The sequence below is a fragment of the Xyrauchen texanus genome, chromosome 37, assembly GCF_025860055.1.
Source record: "Xyrauchen texanus isolate HMW12.3.18 chromosome 37, RBS_HiC_50CHRs, whole genome shotgun sequence".
In the NCBI taxonomy this organism is placed as follows: domain Eukaryota; kingdom Metazoa; phylum Chordata; class Actinopteri; order Cypriniformes; family Catostomidae; genus Xyrauchen; species Xyrauchen texanus.
The window spans coordinates 23,114,193-23,140,583 of record NC_068312.1 but is presented as its reverse complement, the minus strand read 5'-3'; the positions used below and the strand labels follow the sequence as shown (position 1 = coordinate 23,140,583).

The following is a 26,391-nucleotide window of genomic DNA, read 5'->3' as shown; positions in this document are numbered from 1 at the left end:
AAGGCCATGGAAATGTATTGGCCAAAAGGTGGAGGACCCTGAATATAATTTTCTCTTTTTCTCATCTGCCAGTGGGTATTTGTTTAATTTATGTAATTTAAATACAACCAGATTTGTCCAAGAGTTATTCATATAATGTCACTGAATGTTTTAACTACTTCCAGTGTTTATTATGGAGGATCACCATGTTCAGATTAGGCTTCTAATGCTGCTTAGATTAATCGTAAACTTGTCTGGTTTCTGTTTTGCTAAAATGTAACCGATAAAATGGCGACTAAACATTTGATAAGATTTTAGTTTATGCAGATAGAGGTGAGGTACAGCCCGGCCCAGCTGTGTTCATGACATCACATGATTGCTCTATCACTGTTCTGTCAGATGGCTTAAACATGTTTGACATTGCACATGCTTACGTCACATGATTATATAAATAATAGATTGTGATCTGTGTTGATGATACAGACAGTTTTAAAGACCGTTATTTGATTAAGCGTTATTTTCTTATGTTTCCATCTCAAAACGGACTCAAATCTTTTATCTCATACATACAAAATAATCTAAATTTATTGGTAAAAAAAAAAAAATAAAAAAAAATATATATATATATTCAGCACTTAGCTAGTCTGTGTTTTGACTGGGCCTATTTGTTTTATACAATACCTCATAGAAGGTTGCTAATTCATTTTGCTCTGAAAACCAAACAACGTTCAAGTTCTGGACAAGATCTTGATTCAGTTCTTTCAGTCATGTTTAGCCTGTGTTAACTTTGTCTCTGAGGTTGCCTCATTCTTTGAGAAGTTCTTTGGGTTTTTATAATAATAATTAAAAAAAAAAACATTTAGCAATTAGCATCAAGTCATCACCCAAAGTCAAGGCCAACTGGGGATACAAAATAATCTCCCACTATACTCCAGCTCCCAACATATCAAACATAATGAAGTTGATAAGAACCAGCATGGAAAGAAGGATGGCCGGTATATTAAGTGCAGAGCTTCCACTGTCTATCGTCTGCTTGGTAGGCATCACTGGATCTGGCACCACTGGAACTACTGTACTCTCACTCTGGCTTATCCCAACTACTGTCTTTACCGTAGGTGATGTTATTTTTCTTCGATTTTCCACCACACCACCTGAGTCTTGATCCGCTGCTGCATCCTCCAATGCCTCGAACCACTGGCACCGGAATTCCTTCTTCCAGATGTCTACATAAGCAGCGGGAAGCACTCCCGTGGCCCGGACACCTTCCGCCCCATTTGGCAGAAGCAGGAAGTGGCCTGAAGGAAGATGCAGGTAGGTGGGATCCTCTGGTTTCTTACGCACACAGCGTCCACGCCCCTGACACAGTGAAACTCCACAAAGACGTGCTGCAGTGGTCACATTGACAGCATAAGGGCCGAGAACTTCACGGACGTATGAGCCAAACTCTGAGCAGGATTTCTGTCAGAAACAAATTGGCATAAAATAATATCAATTCAAATTAATTATTTTAAATTGTGCATAAATGGATATTTCAGCCAAAAATAATTTACTCACCCTCTTAACATCCCAGATATTTATGACTGACTTTCTTCAGCAAAACACAAACAAAGGTTTTTAGAAGAATATTTCAGCTTAGTAGGTCCATACAATGCAAGTGGGCAGTGATCAGACTTTTGTGGCTCCAGAAATCACATAAAGGAAACAAAAGTAATCCACGTGGCTGCAGTGATTAAATCCATATCTTTAGAGGTGATATAATAGGTGTGGGTAAGAAACAGAAGAATATTTAAGTCCTTTTGACTTTAAATCTCCACTTTAACTTTCACTATAAGATGCGAAAGTGAAACTAAACTGACATTCTGGAGCATTTTATGGACCTACAGAGCTGAAATATACTTCTAAAAACCTTTGTTTGTGTTCTGCTAAAGAAAGAAATTCATACACATCTGGGATGTTTTTCATTTTTGGATGAACTATCCCTTTAATTGGCAAAAGTACAGTGTAATGTCAAATTTGCAAGGATTATACAGGACTGAACCTGAACAGAGGATAACAAATAATAAACTAATTGAAAATAAACAATTAAATGTAGAACTATTTATGCAGTGAGTGCTGTTTGTGTTTATAATCGCATTAATGATTGGACTCCTCCCTTTCACGCATCAGTGTACCATGTTGTAAGTGCAATGCAATTTTTTCTTATAAAAACGGAACCTACTTTATGAGGTCAGGGCAGTTTGTTTCAAATTTGGCATAGAATTATTCTCGTAATTAGAATTTCTGCATTATTAGGACAGATTGTGAGAGGTCTCTGCATTTCCTTGGCCACAGTGTAACCATATCCTGCTCTCTGTGGGCAGCTAATTCCGTCAATATCTGCCCTAGTCTATAGCCAGTGTGTAAATGCACAAATTATTGAAAATAATATTTCTTGCGCACAGCAATATGCAATGGACAGGACAGGACAGTAGAAAGAGTGTGGGAGTAGGAATGGAGGAATGGACAAATGATCAACTAAATACCTGTGTTTTAACTGCTAAAGATTTTTCCCATATAATGACTCCAGATGCACCCAAAGCAACACTCTCTCCGATAGTATTCACCAGGTCAGTCTGTTACACACAGAAGTGAAAGCAAGCTTTTCAATACAGACATTGTGCACAATTTATATGGCTACTGATTTTTAGGTTGTACTAAGTAACAATCAGCATTCTTTCACTCACAGATGGCAGCCAACTATTAATTACCTCTGTGAGAAAGGCGTCAGTAGAGGCGTACACAATCTTGATCAAGGGAAACACAGGAAGATCACAGGCAGTACCTGCAAGAGCCGCCACTCGTAATGCTTCTCTGATCTGATTGGTTGCATAAAGCCATGACCCTTTGGTTCCTTCTGGCAGCTTCTCCAGTGAGAGAATTGGGTAAAGGGCACCACTACGCTTCCACAGCCACATCAGCTCATTATTAAGTGCCATTTCTGCTGCAGGGCATCGTCCTGTGTAATTGGCTAATGTCATCTGGGTGGAGTCATAATTATAGCAGTTAGGATACGGGGTCATGCCCCATAATCTCTGTGGGCGGAGTCTCTTCACCTCTCGCAATGTCTCCATCATTATGGACTGTGCTGCTGCTTCAAAGTCAACCTGACAAGAAATCATACTCAATAAATAAGTTCTAATCAATAAATACACCAGATCATTCTTGTAAAGTTTAAGTTATATTTAAAGGGATAAGTTACCCAAAAATTATTTACTCAACCTCATGTGTTCCAAACCCATTTAGTACAAAAGGAGATGTTAGGCAGAATATTAGCCCCAGTGACCATTCACTTTCAAAGCATCTTCCTTCCACACAATGCAAGTGAATGGTTACTAAAGGCCCGGGTATACTTCATTTTTCAGCGGTCTGGAACAGGTCGCTGTTCAAAGTAAACTCTTTTGACGATTAGAGAATTTGAACACATTTGAAGCATCCAGACTATGACTGCTTTGTAATACTCTTTTTTTTAGTACAGTCAAAGGCAGGTGCTTGCACTGACAATGCGCACAGATATGTCCATGTGGACAGTCCTTGCAGACTGTGCTGATGACGAAATTTGTGTCATGTATACTGTGCGTGTTCCGATCAGCAATGCGTACAACCTTAAATCCCTACTTTCACTTTTACTTCCACATTCTTCTTCTTTTGTTTTTTGGTGATTTGCATTCTTTGTGCATATCATCACCTACTGGTCGTGCTGGTCAAAGCTAGAGATTTGTATTAAATAATAACTTCAATATTTATCTGTTTCTCAACCACACCTATCATATTGCTTCTGGAGACATGGAATAGACCACTGGAGTCATATGGATTACTTTTATGCTGCCTTTATATGCTTTTTAAAGCTTCAAAAGTCAGGCCACCATTCATCACTACTGAATGGACCAACAGAGCTGAGATATTTTTCTAAAAATCTTAATTTGTGTTCTGCAGATGAAAGAAAATCATACACATCTGGGATGGCATGAGGGTGAGTATATGATGAGAGAAATTTCATTTTTGGGTGAACTATCCCTTTAAGGTTGTCATTCTGCCAAATATCTCCTGTTGTGTTCCATTGGAAAGAAAGTCATACAGGTTTGGAATAACATGAGGGTGAGTAAATGAAGACAGAATTTTTGGAACTATCCCTGTAAATATATGACAAACATTTAATATCCTTTTAAGTCTATGGATGTTCACTTTGTGTGAGACTCTGCAATAAAACAGAAAGGTATTTTCCATGAAACCTGTTTAATGTTAGTGTTGTAACTGGTGTCTTTGTGGACATGCTATTTTAATGTGATTCTGTAATGTCTGTACACATTATGATTGTCATTACCTGAGCCCATTTCTCCAACTCTTCTGCACTCCAGTCAGAAAACAAACCTCTGAGAAGTGCCTTTGACTCCACAAGGTACTTTGCTTTACTGCCCCTGTTCCTGCTCCATTGAGGTGCCCACTCATCCCAGCGCAGTACCCCCAGCCCAGGTGCTCCTGCCTGGGGTAGTGTGGCTGTCAAATCCCCCTCCACCCTCTGGAGGTGCTGGCTAAGGCTGGTGTGTTGCGGTAGGCCAGCATTGACAGAGCAATCATGTGCAGTGAAATATGGGTAGAGTCCTAATGTATCCTCGTAAAAAATTGCCACACGGCCTTCCCACTCCATCCCAAATGCTGCTGGGTCCGGCCGACCTAAACAGTCTTTATCCGGAACCCCCCACAGAACCAGGAATGGCTGACCAGCAAGGAGGGGGGCCCGGGCAGGACCACAGACACACGCAGGGGTGAAGAGACCGAAATGGAGAAGTAGAGGGGAGAGGAGGAGTTTGGAGATTAATTTGTGATTTCTTTCAGCCATGGAGCTGAACAAAAAAGGTTTCAAGGCTCTTCACCCCTGAACTCACACAAAAGCTGCATTGAAAAGGAATAATTTCTGAAGAGAAAGAGTAAAAAGAAATAATAAGCATAAAAAAATTGTTTTTTTTGGTATGATATTAATTTTTGATTACTTCTAGTTTAAATATTGTTTTTGTTTCTGTCTGCTATATTCATGCAATGAAACATATGGAACAATGGAGTAGCACACAGAATTATGTGTGCTACTCCCTCATGCCATGTCAGATGTGTATGAGTTTCTTTTTCTTTTTTTTTTTTTTGTGCTGTACACAAATAAAGATTTTTTTGAAGAATATCTCAGCTCTATTGGTCCATTGCAATACTATGAGTACCAAAATATTGAAGCTCTTAAAAGCACATAAAGGCACCATAAAAGTAATCTATTTGATTGTGGTTAAATCTATGTCTTCAGAAGAAATATGATAGGTGTGGGTGAGAAACAGGTCAATACCTTTTTTTCTATAAATTCTCCTCCCTGCCAAGTAGGCGATATGCACAAAAAATGTGAATCTCCAAAAGCAGAAGAATGTGAATGTGGAGATTTATAGTAAAATAGGGCTTAAATATTTATCTATTTCTCACCCAAACTTATATCACTTCTGAAGATATGGATTTAACAAGTGGAACTTCAATTCATATAGATACATTTTAAGTTGCCCTTATGTTGGAACTTCAAAACTTTGCTACCCATTCACTTGCATGATTTGGACATATAGAGTTAAAAAAATCTAAATATTTCCAATGCTAAAAAATCTGAATTTGTGTTCAGCAGAAGAAAGAAAGTCATACACATCTGGGATGGCATGAGGGTGAGTAAATGATGAGATCATTTTAATTTGTGAGTGAATTATCAATTTAATATTTTAGCGAACAGAATGGCGAAAATGTCAGGCTGAGCTATCTGAACTGTCTAACCTGTGACAAGATACTATAGCATACATATTCCAACCTACATTTTAGTCACAACTCATAATCGTAGACCAGTCTAAAAAAAACAAACAAAGGAGGACACTTTGGGATAATTAATCGGTAACATGATTAGTGCTGCCCACGTTATACTGTAATCACACTGGAAACTTCTACTAATATAATAATAGATCTTTTCCATACTCGGGGTGTCAGAAGGCGGAAGTGAATGTTTGCAGCGTAAACTTCGACAGCGGTGAATGGTAGTAAATGGGAGACCACAGCAAATATTACTTTCACTTACACATGTGCTCCAAGATCAAAAGAAGAAATCCACTATTACATTTTAATGACTTTCCAGAGGAGGAAATAAATAGAGAGCGGTGGATTAAGCAAGTCAGATGGGAAAAGATGCCACATTTACTGTCACTCTCTCAGCAGCTGTAATAGAAACCCCCTAGCAGCTGTTGTAATTCATTTTTTAATTCTAATTCCAGGGTAATATAACACAAAGTATAATGTTATAAGTTTACACTCTGTACAAAAATGTATTAAAAACAATTGCGAGATTTACGCTGATAAATAAAGCGGAAACGCGCCATCACAGTACGTAGAAAAAGGTAAATTTGAGCCTGCTGTTTATTAGCATCTCGACAGATGGCGCCAGAGCCGCAGTATAATAACACACATTTATTTATATTCACTTTACACATATATTTATTGATTATTTAGCGATAAACGTTATTCAACTGTGAACAAATCAACGCAACACACTTACACATTATTACTCGGTATATACTGTTTTCGTAATCATAAATACATTTTCGCAAAGGTTAACTTTTCGAGTTTTCCATGAAAATGGAGCAGTAATGATTCTCTCAGACGCGTTCAAAAATTAGCATGGTATCATAGTTTCCGCAAAAATAGCATACTATAATTATTATTTCAATTATATTCAGTAAAACTGTGGTAACTCTGTATTATGAATATTTTTGTTTTTTATACGTTTTTCTTTTTTCATCAATTGGTATTACAATTTATGAAAAAGTAAGTAAAAGTAACTGTTGCAGAGTAGGTAGGTATTTGGGTGGGAAGGATTTTTGGCTCTCTGTAAGTGGCAGAAACATTGTTAGAAACATTTCTAAATTTCTAGCATGGAAGTGATCCATTTTATGAATGAGTGTTCACTCTGAAGTGACTTTGACTGAACAACCTTGCTGGAGAATAGCCATTACATATGGAGGAGGGCCTGTTGTGTGCCTAATAAAGTGAATGCAATGGCATCACATTGAATCAAATGTGCCTTTCTCAGAATACACAGTCAGAAACTTAAATTGAAAGAACTGTCAGATGTGTTATCATTCTCATATTCAAAGAATGAAGTCGTGTCTTCTAGCATCCAGTTATAAACTTGACAATGTCAAAGCAAGCTTTTGTTTTTGGGTGTGATTAGGGTTTTTGGGTGTTTTAGGCCAGTTCCTGCTTTCAAGGAGCCAGAGGAAAATGTACTTAGCTTTTCCATTCTTTTTAGTTTACATTTAAAGCAAGAAACATTTTATAAACTCTGATAACTGCATTTTTGCTTTTCAGAATTTGTTTTTGGAGGGGATTCGGGGTTGAACTATTGCGATAGAAATGCCGCAGAGTTACTCACCTCTGCATTGGAAGATCAGGTGTGTTTGCCTGGAGCGCCAGGTCAAAGAATCCAAAAGGAAAGGTCAAGATGAAGAAGGCAGGTATGAAAGCTCCTCTAGATGAGGAATAATAAGAAATTAGCGTATCTGTGCAGGTTGGAGTGTTCGTGTGTCCTGGCACTGTACAAGAAGCCACAAAAGGGAGTGACTGCAACCCAACCATGAGGGATGAGATGAAGGGATGTCCTGACAAAAAGGATGAATAAAGTGGCAGAAGGAGGAAAGAACAAGGAAAGCAGGCTACCTCACCTTCACCAGGGTAATCTGTTAGTAAGCAGGGTCACAAACGACCATGAAAATCACATGATCACACTGACCATAATCCCTTAATCCAGCACTCCCTCCCAAACAGCAAACACACCCACGCTCTTACCAAAAACAAACACTTACATACATATACTCATTCCTACATGCATTTGTTCTAAAGCACCCAAAAGTCCGGCAGCAGCATCATAGCACAAGAACTTTATGTAAAAATATACAGTAAATATATTATAGACTAGATAATTACTATTATTTTGGTCATTGTTTTTTATTCTCTTTGTCCTCATGTGCTTTTTTTTTTTCTATAATTTTTCAATTCAATGTCTGGCAATCCCAAAAATCTAATGTCATGTGACTGCAAAGTTTTGTTGCTTGAATGACTTTTACAAGCATTCTGTATACTTCTTTATTCACATATCACACTGACCGTGTCTTTCAGATCTCTTTTCATTTTAAATCATCCCTATTTTTACATGACACTCTACCATTATCTCTTACCATCTGCTCTCTTTCTCATTTCTCTTTGTCTTTGCACAATGTCATCTGTCACTTTTCCAAAGCCAAACTTAATTCCTGAAAAGGATCATTGGCAAGATTATTCACAATTATATCATCCAAACATAATCCGGCATAATCCTGAAATCTCTAGATATTACTGTTTCAGATATGAGGAGAATGATTGGGTCGCTCGTAGGAGCAGACTTTTTTTTGTGAGTGCTGTCATGATTTGTTGGTTTGGTCTTTCTTATGACCAGAATGAAATTTAAGAACATTTGTGGTGTCTAAACACAGAAAAGTAACATACAAAAGTTATAATAATCAGCATTTTTATAATCAGCAGGACATAATGATACATCTCTGTATTTCATATATGAGAATGTCATTTTTTTACATTACATCATAGAAATTGGGTGGAAATTAGATTGTCATGGAAATACTGTCACAATGCAAATCACAGTTGTCTCAAAATGCAGCTTTATTTTCTTTATGTGCATTTTTATTTAATTTTTTTATTTTGTGATGAAATATTATTTGGAAATGTCTTTGTGAGGTTCTTGGCTTTATCAAGATGGTCACCCTAAAATTTTTGATAAATGTGGAGTGAAGGCAAGAGCTCAGTTAGGGTTTCTCTATTCTCTGCTTTTATCAGCAGAACCTGACCAAATATTACAGATATGTGTGCATTTGATATCTATATGTTAATCGATTTTGTTTCTTACATACTGTATGTATGTTATGTGTGTCAATATGTGTATCTAACGTGTGACGTTGTTACCTGTACAGGGTTTTGTGTGTGCATGTTTAGTTGAGATTATGTGTTTGAGGTATCTGAGGTGATGCCTGCTCTCCTGGTCCCGTCACCATGACAACGGCTCAGATGTGTCCGGTCCAGGCGGCGCATAGGGGTTAAGGATATGTGTGTGTATGTAGGTGAAGGTTTATATTTGAACATCCGGCTTTGTGGAAGTTTGGCAGAAGTGATGTGTGTGACGGTATTAGTATTATTTAGAATGGGGAGTAGTGAGTGACTTTTGTGTCCCAGGTTGGACACTGATGAAATAAAAAAATTATTTAGTGAAGACAAGATGCAGAGCCTCCTCAAGTTATAATGATGAAATTATGTGTAAGAAATCACACTGAAGATCTGTGCAATAATATACAAGATGTCAAACCTCTAGCTTGCTTGCTCTTTCTAGTTCTTTCTGTCTCCGTTTATGCATGGAAACAGGTGTGGGGCTTGGATGCATGTGACCTGGGTCACCTGGCTGAGCTAATGTAAACACCTCTTACTCCAATTTATTCTCTTAGTTCCATGTTTCTCTCAGTCACTGAGCATGTGTTGTTGTTTTTTTTTACAGTTAGCTGTTTTTGCTGATTAATTGCTAGGAAATTACACTTTTAAACAGAAATTACACAAAATGATTTAATGGCCCATTATACATTTATTTTGCATGTTGACAAGGATCACAACTTCTGTCCAATTGATAAAATGGACTAATCTTCTCATATCACCTTTGTGTGTCCGTTCTCATTTTTAATTTTGTATTTGCTGAAATGTGGTTAGCTACAAGAATCTGGTATTCTGAAAGTGAAGAAAACAGCTTATGTGAAAGCAGTTAAACTAATTTGCATGAGTATGAAATTCTGTAAACATTGTTTTTCAGGTTATTTTTTTCAAGTAGTTTTTTTTACTGACATCATGCTGATGAATTAATCAATACAAGGTAGCTCAATTAACAGTATTTGTGGCATACAGTTTATGATTACCACAAAAATAATTATGACTCATCCCTCCTTTTTTTCTTAAAAACTCACACTGGAAGTGAATGGGGACAATGTTTGAAGGGTTTTAAGGCAGAAATGCAAAACTACTAATTATAGAAAAGCACTAACAGTAATTCTTCAGTTAAAACTAGTATATTATTTGAGCTGTACATTTTTTTAAATCGTCCTTATTTCAGTCATTTTAGGGTTTACTTCATGATGTTGTAAAAATTGTGTAAAACATGATTACTAAAATGACTACTGCCAAAAAACATATGGGGGTGTTAGTGTATTTCTATTCCAGAATGTTGTTGTTATTCTGTTTGTAAGTGAGATGGAATGCCAAATGACTCAATTATTCACTTCTTAAACTTAGCTCTTGATAGTTGCCATTCAGTTGAACTCAGGTACAGCAATGCCCTCTTGTGGTTATTTGAGGTGTGAGGAAATGACAGGCTCTCTGAAATCATTGCTTGACGGGTCATCTTGTATGTAAAGTTTTCGTGTGTCAGTTTAGTTCTATTAGTAAAACAAAAATGAAAGTCTATTTTGTATTCACATGTAAAACCTTGTATATATGCCTGTGGTTTTCTGCATTGTGCAAATTGTTGGCTATACCTTGTACTAAAGGTACCAAAACTAATAATCAATATTTTTACTCCAGTTGGATCATTAAAACCTTGCATGTGTGTTTGTGAGTGTTAAGAGCCTATTTTCTTTAGGACCCCCCATCCCAGTCACTAATGCTTTGAAGCACACTGAAAATCCCTCTCACTCCTCAGGTGGTTTATCCCTGTTGTGTGTGACTGTGTGTCCTTGTGTGTTCGTGTATTTAAGTGTGTTTTGGAACAAGATGACAAAAGGAGAGTTTGAACGTGCATGAAACCGGAAAGAGATACACAAAGAGCGGGTGACAGAGAGATGGGGACAAAACCTTATAGAGAAGAGAGGAGGGAGACTGCCTTTGATCTGCATTTTTTCTGAAAGAGTGGGAACAGAGTCACAGGAGCAGGACGAAAAGAAAGAGTGAGAGAAAGTGTACGATAGAAAAAAAGGACAGAAACATTGAGGGAGATGGAGCGAAATAGGGGAGAGAGAGAGGGGAGGAGATTGTAATTCCTCCACGGGTCTAGCAGAATTGGGGGGGGGGGGGGGGATTAGAGAGAAAACTAGGAAATTGAGAGAAATGAGGGTGGGAGAGAAAGGGGGTATCTGAGGAATTTCCAAATGAAAGGAGAAGGTTTTTATTTTAATGCGATTAAAGTTTTCCATCTCACTGCATTTCCTGCAGACAGTCCAACTGGGAGCTCTGTCCCTTAAGTGTGTGTGTGTGTGTGTGTGTGTGTGTGTGTGTGTGTGTGTGTGTGTGTGTGTGTGTGTGTGTGTGTGTGTGTGTGTGTGTGTGTGTCTATATACAGTAACTATGTAAGAGAGTTCCACATTCATTCCAATGAACACCTCACCAGGTCAAATCATCCATGCACTTGCTCTTCCCGTCTCCATCTCTCAATTTCTCCAATGTAAGCAATGTGTGTGGTTCCTAGGTTTCCTTTAAGTACTTTGACAGGCATCCATTCCTGTTGGTTGTCCTAACAACAAACTGTAAACTGAACCCCTTGAGACAAAAGACAGCTCTCCAATTGTCTACTAAAAAACCCTTCCAGAGTAATTTGGAGAGTTCATTGCCCGTCCTCATATCCAGCACATTCCACAGCGTTTCCTCACACCCTCTCTCCCCTTGCCCCTTCATTGCTGTCCCCCTTGAGCAGAGCGGGGCATGCATCAAGGTGGAACAGTGAGAGGGAGGGAAAGATAGTGTAGAAGCCATTTTTTTCAGAGGCAGAGGGTTTCTTTTCTTCAGGCAATAGCATAGCCATTTGCAGCAAATGTCAAATGATGTCACAGTCCTATCCGCCTTTGTTTTGTTATTTTGCATTGTGAGAGGAAAAACGCACATCTAATACTTCAACAGGTAAAGACCAAGGCAAAAAGCATTAAAACATAACTGAAAAAAGTAGATCCGCACAGTTATATTATTCCCTTTTATTGTTATTTTACATTGTGCCCAGTGAAAATAATAATTTTAGTTCAAAGACAGAAAGAGACTGGCAAGTGCTTTTAAAAATGGGGGACACCTTATGATTGATTTTCAGGTTTAAATGAGAGGTCTTGCTAAGTCTTAAAGGGCATTCACACACAGGGTTTTCTATAAGAGGCTCTAAGAAATCTCAGTAAACCTCATAAATCTTAATTCTTAAAGGTGCATTCAGTTTTTTCCACATAATAAAGGTTTTACTCCAAAATAAATAAACTGTATCATTTGTATGAAATCATGACCATTAGATGAAGACATATCAGTCATATCAGTAACCTTTTAAAAGCTGTTTAAATGTACATGGAGAGGGTACCCTCATGGGCGTGCCATGATGAGATCACATGACTAGCCGAATACTACTCACTTAATCTCAGTAACAGCCCCATTATTTCGACACTTTCACTCTTGGATTAAATTACTCATGGCCAGAGCCACTGAAAAAGAGAGTTGCGACACTTTGATCTCGCCGACATGCAATCACGCAGTTCATGTAGCTCTCAACAGTTCCAAACAAATCCGCACTTCAACCAGTTTGAATGGTTTTGGTGGGACAGATCGCAGCACCAACTAGATTTACAGCGATTTTCGGTATATTAACACATAATGTGCATTAGTTACTGGTGTGTTGTATCATTTATATGTCTGCTACTTAATTATTATTATTTACATTTATTTATATTATATTACTGTATAACACTAGGCAGCAGTATTGTGAAGCAGAGCTAGAAATGGCTATGCTAGCTACCGTACTGTACCCTACTATTGGCCTACTGTAGGATTATTGTTTTAATGTTAGACTGTTTAAGTAAATGGGACTTGTTAAACACATTCTTTTATTAATTAGCCCACATTACAATTTACTATGTTGACGATAATTATATTTATATTTCTCAATGCAATGACAAAAACGTTAAATCTAATCTAAATATCAATCACACCAGCAACTACTCTATTTAAGCCAAGAAAATTGTTTGGTCAATAGTATATATTATACAAAGCAACCAACTGCATTCAGTAAAACATTTTATTATACAATATGTCCAGTGAGCGGGTAAAGGTCATTCCCCCACCCATTCAGAGTCTTCCACTCATGTTATTTTAGTGTTAGATCCGGTGATCTAGATCAGTGGTCTTCAACCCTGGTCCTTGAGTACCCCCTTCCCTGCATGTTTTATATGTTTCCCTTTTAACACACCTGATTCAAATGAATGGATCATTATCACGCTTCTGCAGTGCTTGATGACAACCAAGTGCTAACTGCATTTAGAATTGAACGATCTGTTCTCTTACAATAAACTTTAACTAAAGCTGGCTACATAAAATACCACTATTGACTAAATTGATAAGGGCCCACTAATTCTTGGAATATGAAATCATTTCAGTCATTTCATCAACTTACCAGCAAGCATGCTTCGGAAACACTGAAAATGTATGTGGTTGCACGTTGGAACTATACAAGGTTTGGAACTGTTGGTCGGCCCATGACACGCGTTACTTCCACATTCTTCAATTACAATGGAAGTCTATGGGAGTGTCGCAACTCTCTTTTTCAGTGGCTCTGCTCATGGCTAACTGTGAACTTCTACAATGGCTTCTGTGATTGAAAACTTTTGATTTTGAATGATGCTGTATCCACGTTGCTTGGTGTCTCTTTTAATCCAAAATGACGAAAACAAAAAAGCAATTGAGAGGACCTTTAAGGCCATTCTTATGGTGTTTACCATAGTTACCCTGAAAGCTCTGAGAGCAGGTTTATCTACTCCAGGAAAGAGTACATTTATAGCAGAAAAACAGTGTTGGGTAAAAAATAATAATAACCCACCACAAATTATTTCTCTAAAACTGTAATCAGGTTAATTTATTGATTTCGTTTTGAAAATATTAACAGTGATGGGTGTAATGCATTACTAAGTAATTTATTTCTGTAATTAAATTACATTTTCATTGAAAAAATTAAATTCATTTTCAGTCCTTTAATTACAGTTACTTCTGATGTAATTGTGTTAAATACTGTATAGGCTATAGAACAATTCTATATAAAACAAGTGTGAATTTAAAATCCATATTTAACATCTAATGTTAAAATGTTTGTTTTCCAATTTAATGCTGCCCCCTAAAATTCATGAATAATTCATTTGATTTTATATGATTTATTTGAAAGAATTAAAAGAACAGTTTCAATCCTTGTATTTTTCATCTGGTCGAGGTTGACAAGGGTTTTAGAAAGTAATTAGTAAGTAATTAGTCATTATTAGTAATTAGCAATTAAGTAATGCAATCACTATTGCAGACACAGTAATAAGTACAGTAATCTCATTACACTATAGATGTAATTAGTAGTTAGTAATTAATTACTTTTTTGAGTAATTTACCCAACACTGCATATTAATAAGTACTTTTAAGTTACTTTCTGAAGTTTTTTCCTCAACGAATTTATAATAATGTCTATATTTCCTCCTTGCTCATTGTTGCACACAAGTCATACACTCAGTACCACATTTTTCTCCTTTACAATGACTTGTCAGGGGGTGTACAAAATTCAGGTGTCACAGAGACACAAACAGCAGATGTACATATGAACATAATTTGTGTTTTAAAGGTATTCTACATAAATAATCCTATTTTGGAAATATGTATAATCTTAGTTATGTTCTTCAAATTAATTAAATTAACTGAAAGGGCATTGAGCACATTTACATGCACTTAAATGTTTTTTCAGGGTTTTTGCTGAAAATAGCATTCTGAAACATCATGCAAATGAGAATGTTTCTCCCAGAGAACATGGCTTTTTTTCAGACTTTCTCCCCTTTTTCTCTCCAATTTGGAAAGCCCAATTTCCAAAGCACTCTACGTCCTCGTGGTGACATAGTGACTTCTGCGTCTGAGACCATCAAGCCTTATCACGTGGCTTGTTGAGCGCATTACCGTGGAGACATAGCGTGCATGGAGGCTTTATGCCATCCACACACAAGTCACTACACTTCCCACCGAGAGCACACCCCATTATAGTGACCACAAGGAGGTTACCCCATGTGACTCTACCCTCCCTAGCTCCCAGACCAATTTGGTTGATTTGGAGACCATGCTGGTGTCACTCAGCATGCCCTGGGATTCGAATTTGCAAACTCCAGGGGTAGTAGTCAGTGTTTTTACTCGCTGAGCTACCCAGGTCCCCATAAGCAGCATTCTTAAAGGTTTTTGAGGAGTGTGCATGTGCGTAAACAGACTAGATAACTAACATCATAGGATGGAGCTCAACAACATGTCAACACAGCAGAGAGAAATCAGCATGTCACGGCTCCAGTGAGTTTGTCGGTTTATTCTGTGTGTTTTGTTATTTTTCTGTCCCTCATGTTTCGCAGGTGAAGCCGGCATGCATGATTTGTGTTTCCATGGGACCACTGAATATTCCCATGAGAACAATCATGCCACTAATTAGCATGCTAGCAACACCTGGTTCTCCTCTAATTCACTCCCTACTTAAACCCTTCATGTTCTCAGTACCTTTGCTAGATTATTGTTTGATGTGAAGTAATATACCTCACTCTCTCTGACTAATTGGTCCTGTCTCATGTATCTGTTTGGTTGCCCATCTCTGCCTGTGTGTCGGAAGTATGGTTGCTTTCCAGCTTTCTGTATACCTGTTCTCTGCACTCACGAATCTTCAACGGAGGATTACTTGTCTCTGCCCACGTTTCGGGAATGTGATTACCTTCAAATCTGCTGGACATTATTCTCTGCACCTCACTACGCTTCTACAGAGAATTCCTACAGATCTGCTCCTGACTTCCACAATGCACACATCTCATCTTCACAGTGCTACCCATTGTCTGATTATGGCGCACACTCATTCACAAGACTCCTTCCCTCTACTGCAGCCAGTGCCGTGATCTCCAGTCTTCACAGCACAGTTTACATTTTCATTCATTGTAAATAAATCCTTTGATCTATTCCTCTCCTTTTGGGTCCCTTTGTCTCGCTCTCTGTTACACAATGCAAATTAAGGAAACAAAAACAGCAACAACTCTGAAATATCTTGAAATGAAGTGAAGCAACGGAGAATAAAATAGCAAAGTCTACCTCAGATACCATGCTTGTTATTTACACATGTATCACAGGGAAATTACGCTGCTGTGAAGAAAGCTGCTTACTGACCAATCCGCATGTATATGGGAGTAAAGAGTACACTGCTTATACAGTGCATGTGAACTGGAATGCCACTTTCTCCCAATAAATCACTTTCTCACAATAAGCCACTTCTGGTTCCCATGTAAACGTAGTCAGTAACTGTAATCTGATTACAGTAATTTTAAATGCAATGTGTCACACTACTTTTTTAAACAAAAAAGTAATTATATTACTGTAACTAATTACTTTTTAATCTGATTACACCCAACACTTGTTGTAGATGAATAATTTGAGATATTAGGTATATTTAATTTATACTGAACATTTCAATTTAATGAAAAAATGCATGTATCTGTGATATGTCTGAAATGGCATGCATTCCTATCATGAAATACTTTGGCACATCTAATATAGACTACTGGATAAAAGAGCACAGACACAATTTTGCAGTTTGAATCACTTTGAGAGGATTGAGAAAGAATTGTCTAAGTGGTTTCATGGTCGATGATTCTCTATTCATTCTCCCATAATTTGAATGCAGCTGTCTTAAAGGGATAGTTCACCCAAAACTGAAAAATCTCTCATCATTTACTCACCTTCATGCCATCCCAGATGTGTATGACTTTCTTTCTTCTACAGAAAATAAATTAAGATTTTCAGAAGAATATCTCAGCTCTGTTGGTCCATACAATGCAAGTGAATGGTGACAAGAAATAATAAGGTCCAAAAATTACTTAGAGGCATGAAAGTCATCCATATGACTCCAGTTTTTAAATCCATATCTTCTGAAGCTAAATTATGTGGGTGAGAAACAGATCAATATTTAACTCATTTTTTACTATCAATCTCCACCTTTGACCAGCCCCAACCAGTAGGTGGCTGAATGTGGAAGTGAAAGTGTAGATTTACAGTTACAAAATAACTTAAATATTGATCTGTTTCTCACCCACACCTATTATATAGCTTCAGACTACATGGATTTAACCGCTGGAGTCTTATTGATTACTTAAATACGGCCTTTTGGGCCTTCACAATTCTGGTCACCATTCACTTGCATTTTTTGGACCAACAGAGCTGAAAAAGTATTTTAAAAATCTGTTTATGTTTTGCAGAAGAAAGAAAGTCATAAACAGCTGGGATGGCATGAGGGCGAGGGAAGTATTTTTATGAATTCAATCAAATCAGAGAAGAAGCAAGTGGAAACTACTACTTACACATTTTATACAGTGGTCTTTTGAGAATGATATTCATTCATTCAGTATCTGAACAGATAAAAAGCCAGGGATTTTGGTTTCTCTTGTGGAAAATATTACCTGAGTTTGAAAGTTGGGCACACCTGCATGTGCGATTAGACGAAGGGATTGTGTGAACAGCAGTGTCGGCCACTGGAACAAAAAGAGAGACAGGAAAATCATGAGAGTCATCTGGTCTGCAGCGAGGCACCCCGTCAGAATTCCACGCTCAGCTCTCTGGATGCCGCACCAGCACAACGACACAATGAACTGCATAATCAACTGGGATTTACCTAACAAAGAACAGCCTGCTACAAATGGGCACATACACACTTGGTAACAGACACACATACACGCACACTGGCACCTGAACACATTAGCTCAACTACAAACATAGACAAACACACACACACTCATAGAAGCTGAAATAAGCACACCTTTGAGCCCCCAAAGCACACAGTTTTAGAATCACTGAATCAGCAGCAAACTAGTGCCAGTTGTAAATGAGAGCAAACACACAACCACACATGCCAACACAAGTCTACACAGCAAAATGAAATCACACACTTTAATGAAAGACTGTGATGTGATTTATTTATGTAATTGTTATGGGTGCAGAACTGTGTGCATGTTTCTGTGAACGCATTTGTGTGTACATATACTGTAGATGGCTGTGCAATTTGTGTAACGTGTGTTTCTGTGTCCATGTCTGTGCATCTGAGTGTCTGAGGTGTGAATGGCTGGGTGAGTTGTGTGTATGTGAGCATGAGGTGTGAGTTTAGTAGGGGTTGAATAGGTCCTTGATCATTACAGCCTGTGGAAGAGAAGTTCTGACAGTGTACTACAACCCCCAACACATACACACATGCAATATCCCACACAGTCATACATACACATTTGAACTACTTTCAATTTTAAAATGAAAACCTGTACACACACTGTGAACATGGCTACAAATCTAGCAGTTCATAAGCAGATTTTGCTTTCTCTCTCTGTATCTCTCACTCTCTTTTCCTCCCTCCTTCCTTGTACAATAAGTAGGAAGTAGATCTTGTAGTTCCTGGTCAAGGTAGTGGCTGTGGTCAGTGTATGCGTGTTTGTCTTTTAGTCCTGTACTTGATCAGTGTCTGTTTCTGTGGAGACTCTTCTTTCTAGGTTTAATTTAGGAGTACTTAACAGTCCCCCTACAAACATACTCTATTCCTTTCTCTCACTATCCTTCTTTCCCACTCTTCAATTAAAGGTAGCTTCATTGGCATTATTCCACAGAATAAAGTGTTGCCAAAGCTTTTTGACAACAGCGGAAATCTGTTAAAGTGTCCCTACCTGGAAACAGATAATTAAACACATTACAGGAATGGTCCAGGTTCAGACAACATTTGTGGCATAGTGTTAATTGTTGGAAGTGACTCGTTACCTGTTTATTTACAGAATTCAAAAATATCATTAGAGTAAGGCACTTACAATGGAAGTTAATGGGGCCAGTTAACAAAACTTTAAAATACACATTGTTTCAAAAATATAGCCACAAGACATAAACAACATACTTGTTAAAATAATTTTAGTGTGATAAAATGGCTTATAAACCTTATCTGTGAAAAGTTATATCTAATATTACAACTTTGTTATATATGTACATTGACGTAATAGCTTGAGCTTAACTTGTATTGATATTAATTTATCAGGGTGTAAACGCAAATTGGATTTGGAAACTGGATGACACAGTGGTAGTTACTAAATTATGCTGTTGTGAAATGCGTGGAACAGATAGAGTTAATCAATACATTTTTAGATCGGTTGGGCTAGGATTAGTTATTTCCCACTGTCAAAATATATTACATGTTTTTCTTCATATTTCTCTCACTCTCTTGCTCTCTCTGTTTAGGTTATGGGGTAAAGGTGTGTATAGATGAGGGTGTGTGAGTCAGTGCGTGATTGTGTTTTTGTGTGAGACAGGCAGCTCTTCTTGCTGAGTGGTTGTCATGGCTACAGCAGGGAGATGGAATGCGGTAAATATCTCAATTTCCCAATCAACCACACTCAGACAAACACACACACACTCACACACACATGTTGGTGCAGCTATCCTTATGAGGTCTCTCCATAGGCATAATGATACAATGTACAAACTATAGATTCTATCCCTTAACCCTACCCCTAAACCTAACCCTCATAATAAAAAAACATTTACATTTTCAAAAAACAATTTTTTTAAGCAATCTGAATTATGGGGACACTAGAATTGTCCTCATAAACCACATTTATAGCATAATACCCTTGTAATTACCAGTTTGTAACCTAAAAAATTGTCCTTGTAAACCACTCAAACCCGCCCACACACATAATGATGGTATTTTGGGAGAAAGGTCAGAACATGCCAGGAGAAAGAAAAAAAAGAGAGAGAGAGAGAGAGAGAGAGAGAGAGAGAGAGAGAGAGAGAGAGAGAGAGAGAGAGAGAGATCAGTGGTATAAGTTAAACTGGGATATACATTAGCCTGTTTTTTTTTTTTTTTCATTTCTTTTCTTTTTCATCAGATCAGACTTGATTTCATCAGATCAGACAGATAAGCCTGAAATATTAATAACAGAACTTTGGCTGAGGAGAACATAAACCCAAATTAAACCCAACAACATTCAGCCAGCTCTTACGCTCACTACAAAAACTCAGACACAAGACTGTAATTGCCTGTGGTGCTCATTAAACAAACAAATCTATCAAATTACAAAGGCAAATTAAAAACAATACCAAACAGAGCAAACATGGAAAAGCAAACAGGGTTTAATACATGATCATACTAATTTCCAGGTTTCTCCAATTTGTTTTGTTTGAATGATCTTTAAAACCAGCAATAATATTCATCTTATAAGGTGAATGTACTCTATGCTGTGCTACCCAACTAGTGCACCAGATAATTTCTGATTGGTTGAAATCTATCTGTTGCTACCCAACCGGTATGATGCTAGCAGGTTGTGTATAATTAAGCATGTGTGTCTGTTTGTGTGTACATGTTATTATATAGTAATGGCTGTATGGTGGCTGAATACTGCCACTAGTAGTATAAGCAAAGAGGTTTATGATTTTGTTTATGAAATCCTGTTATGCAATTAAAGCCACTCATTTAAAAATTAGAAACTTCACAATTTCTAAGCTGAGTAATGAATCAAAGACTGTTTATATACTGACTTTATTCTACAATCATTCTACAAAATTCCAATCATGCTGTTTATAAGTAGCTTATAGAACTACTCCAGTCATATTCGATTTTCCATGCTACAGAGCAAATGATCGAAAATGCCTTTTTGATGCAACCATGATATAGCCTTGTTGTTAAAGGGTGGTTCACCTGATAATGAAAATTCTTTCATAATTTCCTCATCCTCATGTTGTTTCGAACCCTTATGAATTTCTCTCTGTGGATCTCAAAAAGAGAAGCTTGGCAGAATGACAGCCTCAGTCACTGTTTACTTTTATTGTATGGAAACAATGTGGAATGTGAGTGAAACGTAACTGAGACTAACATTCAGCCTGTCTCTTTTTGAAAATTATGGCAGAATTTTCAATCCTCAATTACATGTTACCCAAGTAAATCCCAAAAAATGAGTTTCTTATATATTTTCCTTTGCTATTATTCATTCTACTTACATGAGAACTTTAGAAAGAGTGGATTGGTGAAAGAGTGAGGGGGAAAGATGAAACAGGTTTAAATGGGTGAAAAAAGGCGGGGTGGGGACAAAAAGAGGAAAAAGAAATTAAAGGAAAAAGAAAAACGGTACTGGTCACCTGGAGTTCCTTGGCCTGGGCTGAGCCATGGGGAGGTGGTAACAGTCGTCATGGAGAGGGGCTCTGGTTGCTATGGCAACAGCTGGGCCGGGGGTCAGAGTCTAAGGGAATGTGTTTGCACACAGAAGTGCATGCTGGGAGGAGAATCCTGCAGGATGTGTGTTTAAGTGAGTTTGAAAGAGAGAGAGAGAGAGAGAGAGAGAGAGAGAGAGAGAGGAGAGAGAGAGAGAGAGAGAGAGAGAGCGAGCATATTTAGTGGTCCCTTCAGAACTAAAAACCCCTGTGCTGCCATAACAAAGAGGAGAAATTAATTTGGGGCTGAGATAATTGTTGATGCATTTTGTGAAGTTCTTTCAAGGTAGAGGATGAAATCATTTGCTTGATGAATTGGAAGAGACAGCTGGATGTCTTCAGTTTAAATATAAAACCTTTCTACACATACAAACATACGCTCACATAGTATACTAACTCACAATGTTGAAGATAGTGCTACGACCCCAGTATTCACAGGGGCACCATAACATTGATCTCTCAGACCAGAATCTCCACACTCCCACTACAAATGGAAATACATGGAGAATCATTACCCTTAAATCAAAAGGTCATTTCTACATCCACACAAACTCACAATGAAGTTTATCTGAGTCCGACCGAGAGATATCACCAAGCCATAATACATTGTATGTTTGAAATCGATGTATGAATGAATTAAATCGTACATCCATTATACAATAAATAGCCTACTAATAGAGTGCAATAGATCAAAGCTTCCTTTTCTCTGTAACAACCATTAATGTAACATTAGCACATAAATACTCTCAATAACCTTACAAACTCTACCCATACCGGTTATATTCCAAGCCATCAAGTTCACCAAGTTTAAGTTGAAACACACATATGCGCACACACATCATTTGAAGAGCTATCATTTGAGGAGTATCCATAGTCATAGTGATTTTTATACTGTATGAACTAGATTCTATCCCCTAAACCTAACCCTCACAAAAAACTTTCTGCATTTTAAAATTTTCAATAAAACATTGTTTAGTATGTTTTTTAAGCGAACTGAATTATGGGTACACAAGAAATGTCCTCATAAACCACATTTATAGCATAATACCCTTGTAATTACCCGTTTGTAACCTAAACCACTTAAAACCTGCCCACACAAACACACACACACACACACACACACACACACACACACACACACACACACACACATACATACACACATTTAACAGCTCTCCCTCTCCATGTGTGTCCCTCATGTACAATCAGGGGCAGAAAGAAACTGCTTTCTGGCGGTATTTGAAAAGAGGGCTAAAAAAAAGACCCTGTTCAGCGGCCACGGCCCTTTATTAACGAACACACACACACACACACACACACACACACACACACACACACACACACACACACACACAGGGTGAAAAGCCCCCGCGCGCACGGAGGTTTGTCTCGTTCTAAGGTATGATGTCCTTTCTGTTCTCGGTGCTCGCCTTCCATTGGTCGTCCCGGTTCCGGGGGGGCTGCCCGCTCCCCCACCCTTCCTCACGGTGCCCCTCGCCTCTGTCTGAGCTAGTGAATGGAGGAGCGCACAGCTGTACAACGCTGCTCAAACTCTGAACGGCCCGACACGCTGACAGACTGACTGAGACGCTGCCGTGCCCCGTTAAACTGGCACTCTGATTGGGCGAGGCGACATCCACCTGCTGGCTCGCAGTCGCTACTACCGATTCTTATTCATGATCATCCAAGCCGAGGCACGGGTGCTGGAAAACGGTCATTTGGGTCTGGGGTTTCGGGATGACGTGATCCGAGCCATGCTTTGGCGTGAGGAATGGCGTTCTGTTAACTTTTAACCTCTCAGATTATTTTCCTCTGGAGTTGGACCAGCCGGACAGACGCACGCGCCTAACCTTTGCGTGCACTTCGCCATTCATCATCTTTCTGCTGTCAGACAGATGCGTCATGGCTTCTCTTAGGATTCGGATACTAATATTATCGATCAAGGGCTCCTCTGCCCGTGTGTCTATATCTGTCTTGCCTTTTTCTCTGTCTGACTCACTTATCTCTTACAGGGCAAAACTCGGGTGTCTCGAACCATTAATGCATAAAAAAATATATGTTAAGGTACGAGTGCTTAGTAATCAGTATTGTTGCATTAGTATGTCATATGGACGTTTCCAGCCGTTTCATCATGCGTTGGTTTTTCTAATGTCATGCATGACAGGATGACGATTTGCTCTGCAAGTTTTTACGCACCAAACTGCGCGCCAACCGCATGCAAAATAGATTTATATAGCTTTTATAGTCGTACAGTCTCTGTCGTGTATTTTACATATTTGTCCGATATAGAGAAAATAAGTCGGTTAAATGAAATGGTAAACGTTTCCCATGTTTACCTCATTGCAAAGGCGGGACAACAGGTGACTTTGCCTTCCTCCAATGCATGCTCTTTTTTTATTGTAATTAGCCAATAATTAGCCCCTCACCATGAACCATTTCATGTGTTCACTGCTCACCTCAAAATGCATTTCACAATACAATTAGAAAAAAAACCTAATTAAATAATTGGCAAAACCCACGGTTCGTTCTCATCCAGAACACTTTGCCGTGGATGTTTTAGCACCGGCTTGGAAATCCTAGCGCTGTTTTTTAAAGTGTGGGGATATGACGTTATTTTTGTCGATCCTGTATCGGAAAGAATGTCCTGTAATGGTCACAACGGTAGTGGTGACGAATACGGCAGTGTTCTGTTCCTTCTGTTGGCCACAGCAGTCTTGTAATACCGGGCGTGTCCACTAGATGTCTCGCTAGATCATAAAAGTTAACCGGGAATCCACGGTAGTGTGGAGAGAAGATAAGAAAGGATTCTGTGAGTGGGGTGGAGCGTGAAGAAGAAATCTCAGGTTGCTCTTTGCCCTGTATGGCTTTTTATTCCTATCTGAGAATGCTGAGGACTCATATAGGGATGGAAGCCATGCAGGGCTGGGAGACTGTGTCGTCATGGAGACCTGCAGATGGTTTCAGACCTGGTGCCAAACACCAGACTTTAACTGCCAGTCATGTTACATACATACACCTGTCCTGGCATTGGTCTGGGAACAGATGCCCATTGAGCCTGGCTTGCTGAAGGGAGAATATCTGATTCTACTCTACCAATCAAGTGCACAGACGGCTCTCTGAAGTCTCACACACATGCGCGTGCACACACACACACACTGGCTGGACATCTGCTGCCAAGTGATGCTAAGACAGCTGTTCATTTGCATCAGCACCACCAGGTACATACACATAGGCACGCACACACACAAAAACAAACTCAGACCCAAATGTTAATGATCTTGACTGAATGAGGTTAGCCACCTGTACAGAAATGCAAGAAGTAAAAATAGAACAAAATTGCCTTGGGTCATAATGTATCAGAGATGGGACCAAGTCACACATGTGCAAGTCTCAAGTAAGTCTCAAGTCTTAACCTTCAAGTCTCAAGTAAGTCCCAAGTATTTTTTTCTTGGGCAAGTCAAGTCCAAGTCAAGTCACAGGCTATGTCAAGTCAAGTCCAAGTCAAGTCACCTTATTATTGTAATTTTACCTGCAGAATCTGATCATAATAAAGTGAAAAGACAAGATATAAGTAACTGTCAGTAAATTACAATACTCATGTTCAGTAAAATACATCATGGAATCAAACAAAATTGTAACTTCATAAAATTATTTATTTTTCACTTCTGCCGACAGTGTTTGAAATGTTTTAAATTTTCAACATTGAGTCCATAAAACATATAACAGCTTAACATCCAACAGACTCCTCTCTGAACACCTCCCTCTCTCTCTCTCTCAAACACAGTTACATACATTAAACTTTGTTACAATTCTCCTCTCTCTCTCACACACACACTCTCTCTCACACTCTCTCTCTCTCTCTCACACACACTCTCTCTCTCTCTCACACACACTCTCTCTCTCCCACACCCTCTCTCACACACTCTCTCTCACACACTCTCTCTCTCCCACACCCACACTCACTCACTCACTCTCGCGCTCGCGCTCACACACACACACACACACTCACTCTCTCACACACTCTCTCTCCCACACTCCCACACCCACACTCACTCACACACACACACACACACTCACTCTCGCGCTCTCACACTCCCACACACACACACACACTCAGAGTATATCCATAAGCCTATTTTTGCAATGTCTGTGAGTGGGAAACGTTGAGGTACCAGCGCGCGTGAACGTCATGGCAACGTACAAAACAAAGTACCTCGCGCAGGAAACACTTAAATGCGCGTAACTAACGTAAATCAAGCAGGCTAGTATGCAGCATAAGCCACGAAGTGTTGGCGAAATGAAAAATTAATGGACAGATTTTTTTTTTTTTCCAGAAAACTTCTTGCACAAAATAAATTCAAGCACTTTCAAGGACCTGTATATGTATGTTTATTTTCAAGAACTTTCCAGGGCCTTGAATTTTATTTTTCAGATTCACAAATTTTCAAGGATTTCAAGGACCCGTGGGAACCCTGCTATTATTACATTAGCTAACTACCAACTAACCAGATGAAATTAACAAATTGACAAGCACTTACTGGGCAGAATGGCTCTTCAAATGGCGGACGAAATTGGAGGTTGTCGTCTGGCTGTCCGCGATCTTAACGTTGCATGTCTTGCAAAGCGCTGTTCGTCTTTTACCATCTTGATAATCATTTTTGAAGCCGAAAACGATGACCCTCGGTAACGTTACCCCTCCAGCTGACATGTTGATGTGTTATCTGATCTAAGTGGGCGTGGTGTGCGTAAGGTACGAGAGGGCATGGCTGATGATAGCCTATAGTGTCGTGATCCAGTCATGACAAAACTATTCTCAGCCTGCGCTCCAGCTGGATCAACTTTATTTTTTAAAATAATTTATATATTTTATATTCAAACTGAAAACATGATGTGATTAACACTCAAGTCATTCAAGTCTTCGTCTCTCAAGTCAAGTCAAGTCCCGAGTCTTTAACTTCCAAGTCCGAGTCAAGTCTCAAGTATTTTATTTTTTGTCAAGTCAAGTCACAAGTCATAAAAATAGCGACTCGAGTCGACTCGAGTCCAAGTCACCAAGTCACA

At 38.6% G+C, this 26,391-nt stretch overlaps 1 protein-coding gene across 2 annotated transcripts; it reads right to left on the bottom strand.

Annotated features, from left to right (window-relative positions):
• Positions 1-585: 585 nt before the first annotated feature.
• On the bottom strand, positions 586-26,391 carry LOC127630779 (hyaluronidase-1-like). Of its 2 annotated transcripts, XM_052108548.1 has the most exons (6): positions 25,869-26,391; positions 17,559-17,630; positions 4,340-4,930; positions 2,727-3,122; positions 2,502-2,591; positions 586-1,437 (listed from the first exon to the last, which is right to left on the bottom strand). In XM_052108548.1, the coding sequence occupies exons 3-6, from the start codon at positions 4,853-4,855 to the stop codon at positions 904-906; spliced, it is 1,536 nt and encodes a 511-aa protein (XP_051964508.1). In that variant the 5' UTR covers positions 4,856-4,930; positions 17,559-17,630; positions 25,869-26,391; the 3' UTR covers positions 586-903. The 2 variants fall into 2 exon arrangements, with proteins under 2 accessions (XP_051964508.1, XP_051964509.1); XM_052108549.1 differs by lacking the exons at positions 17,559-17,630; positions 25,869-26,391 and adding an exon at positions 7,454-7,640.

Bases quoted from the DNA above. Each gene is read 5' to 3' on its own strand.
- LOC127630779 (XM_052108548.1), bottom strand. From the start codon at position 4,855: ATGGCTGAAAGAAATCACAAATTAATCTCCAAACTCCTCCTCTCCCCT. The intron at 3,123-4,339 runs GTAATGACAATC...ATTTCTTGTCAG, and splicing joins AGTTGGAGAAATGGGCTCAG to GTTGACTTTGAAGCAGCAGC. The intron at 1,438-2,501 runs GTATTTAGTTGA...TGTTTCTGACAG, and splicing joins CTTTAGCAGTTAAAACACAG to AAATCCTGCTCAGAGTTTGG.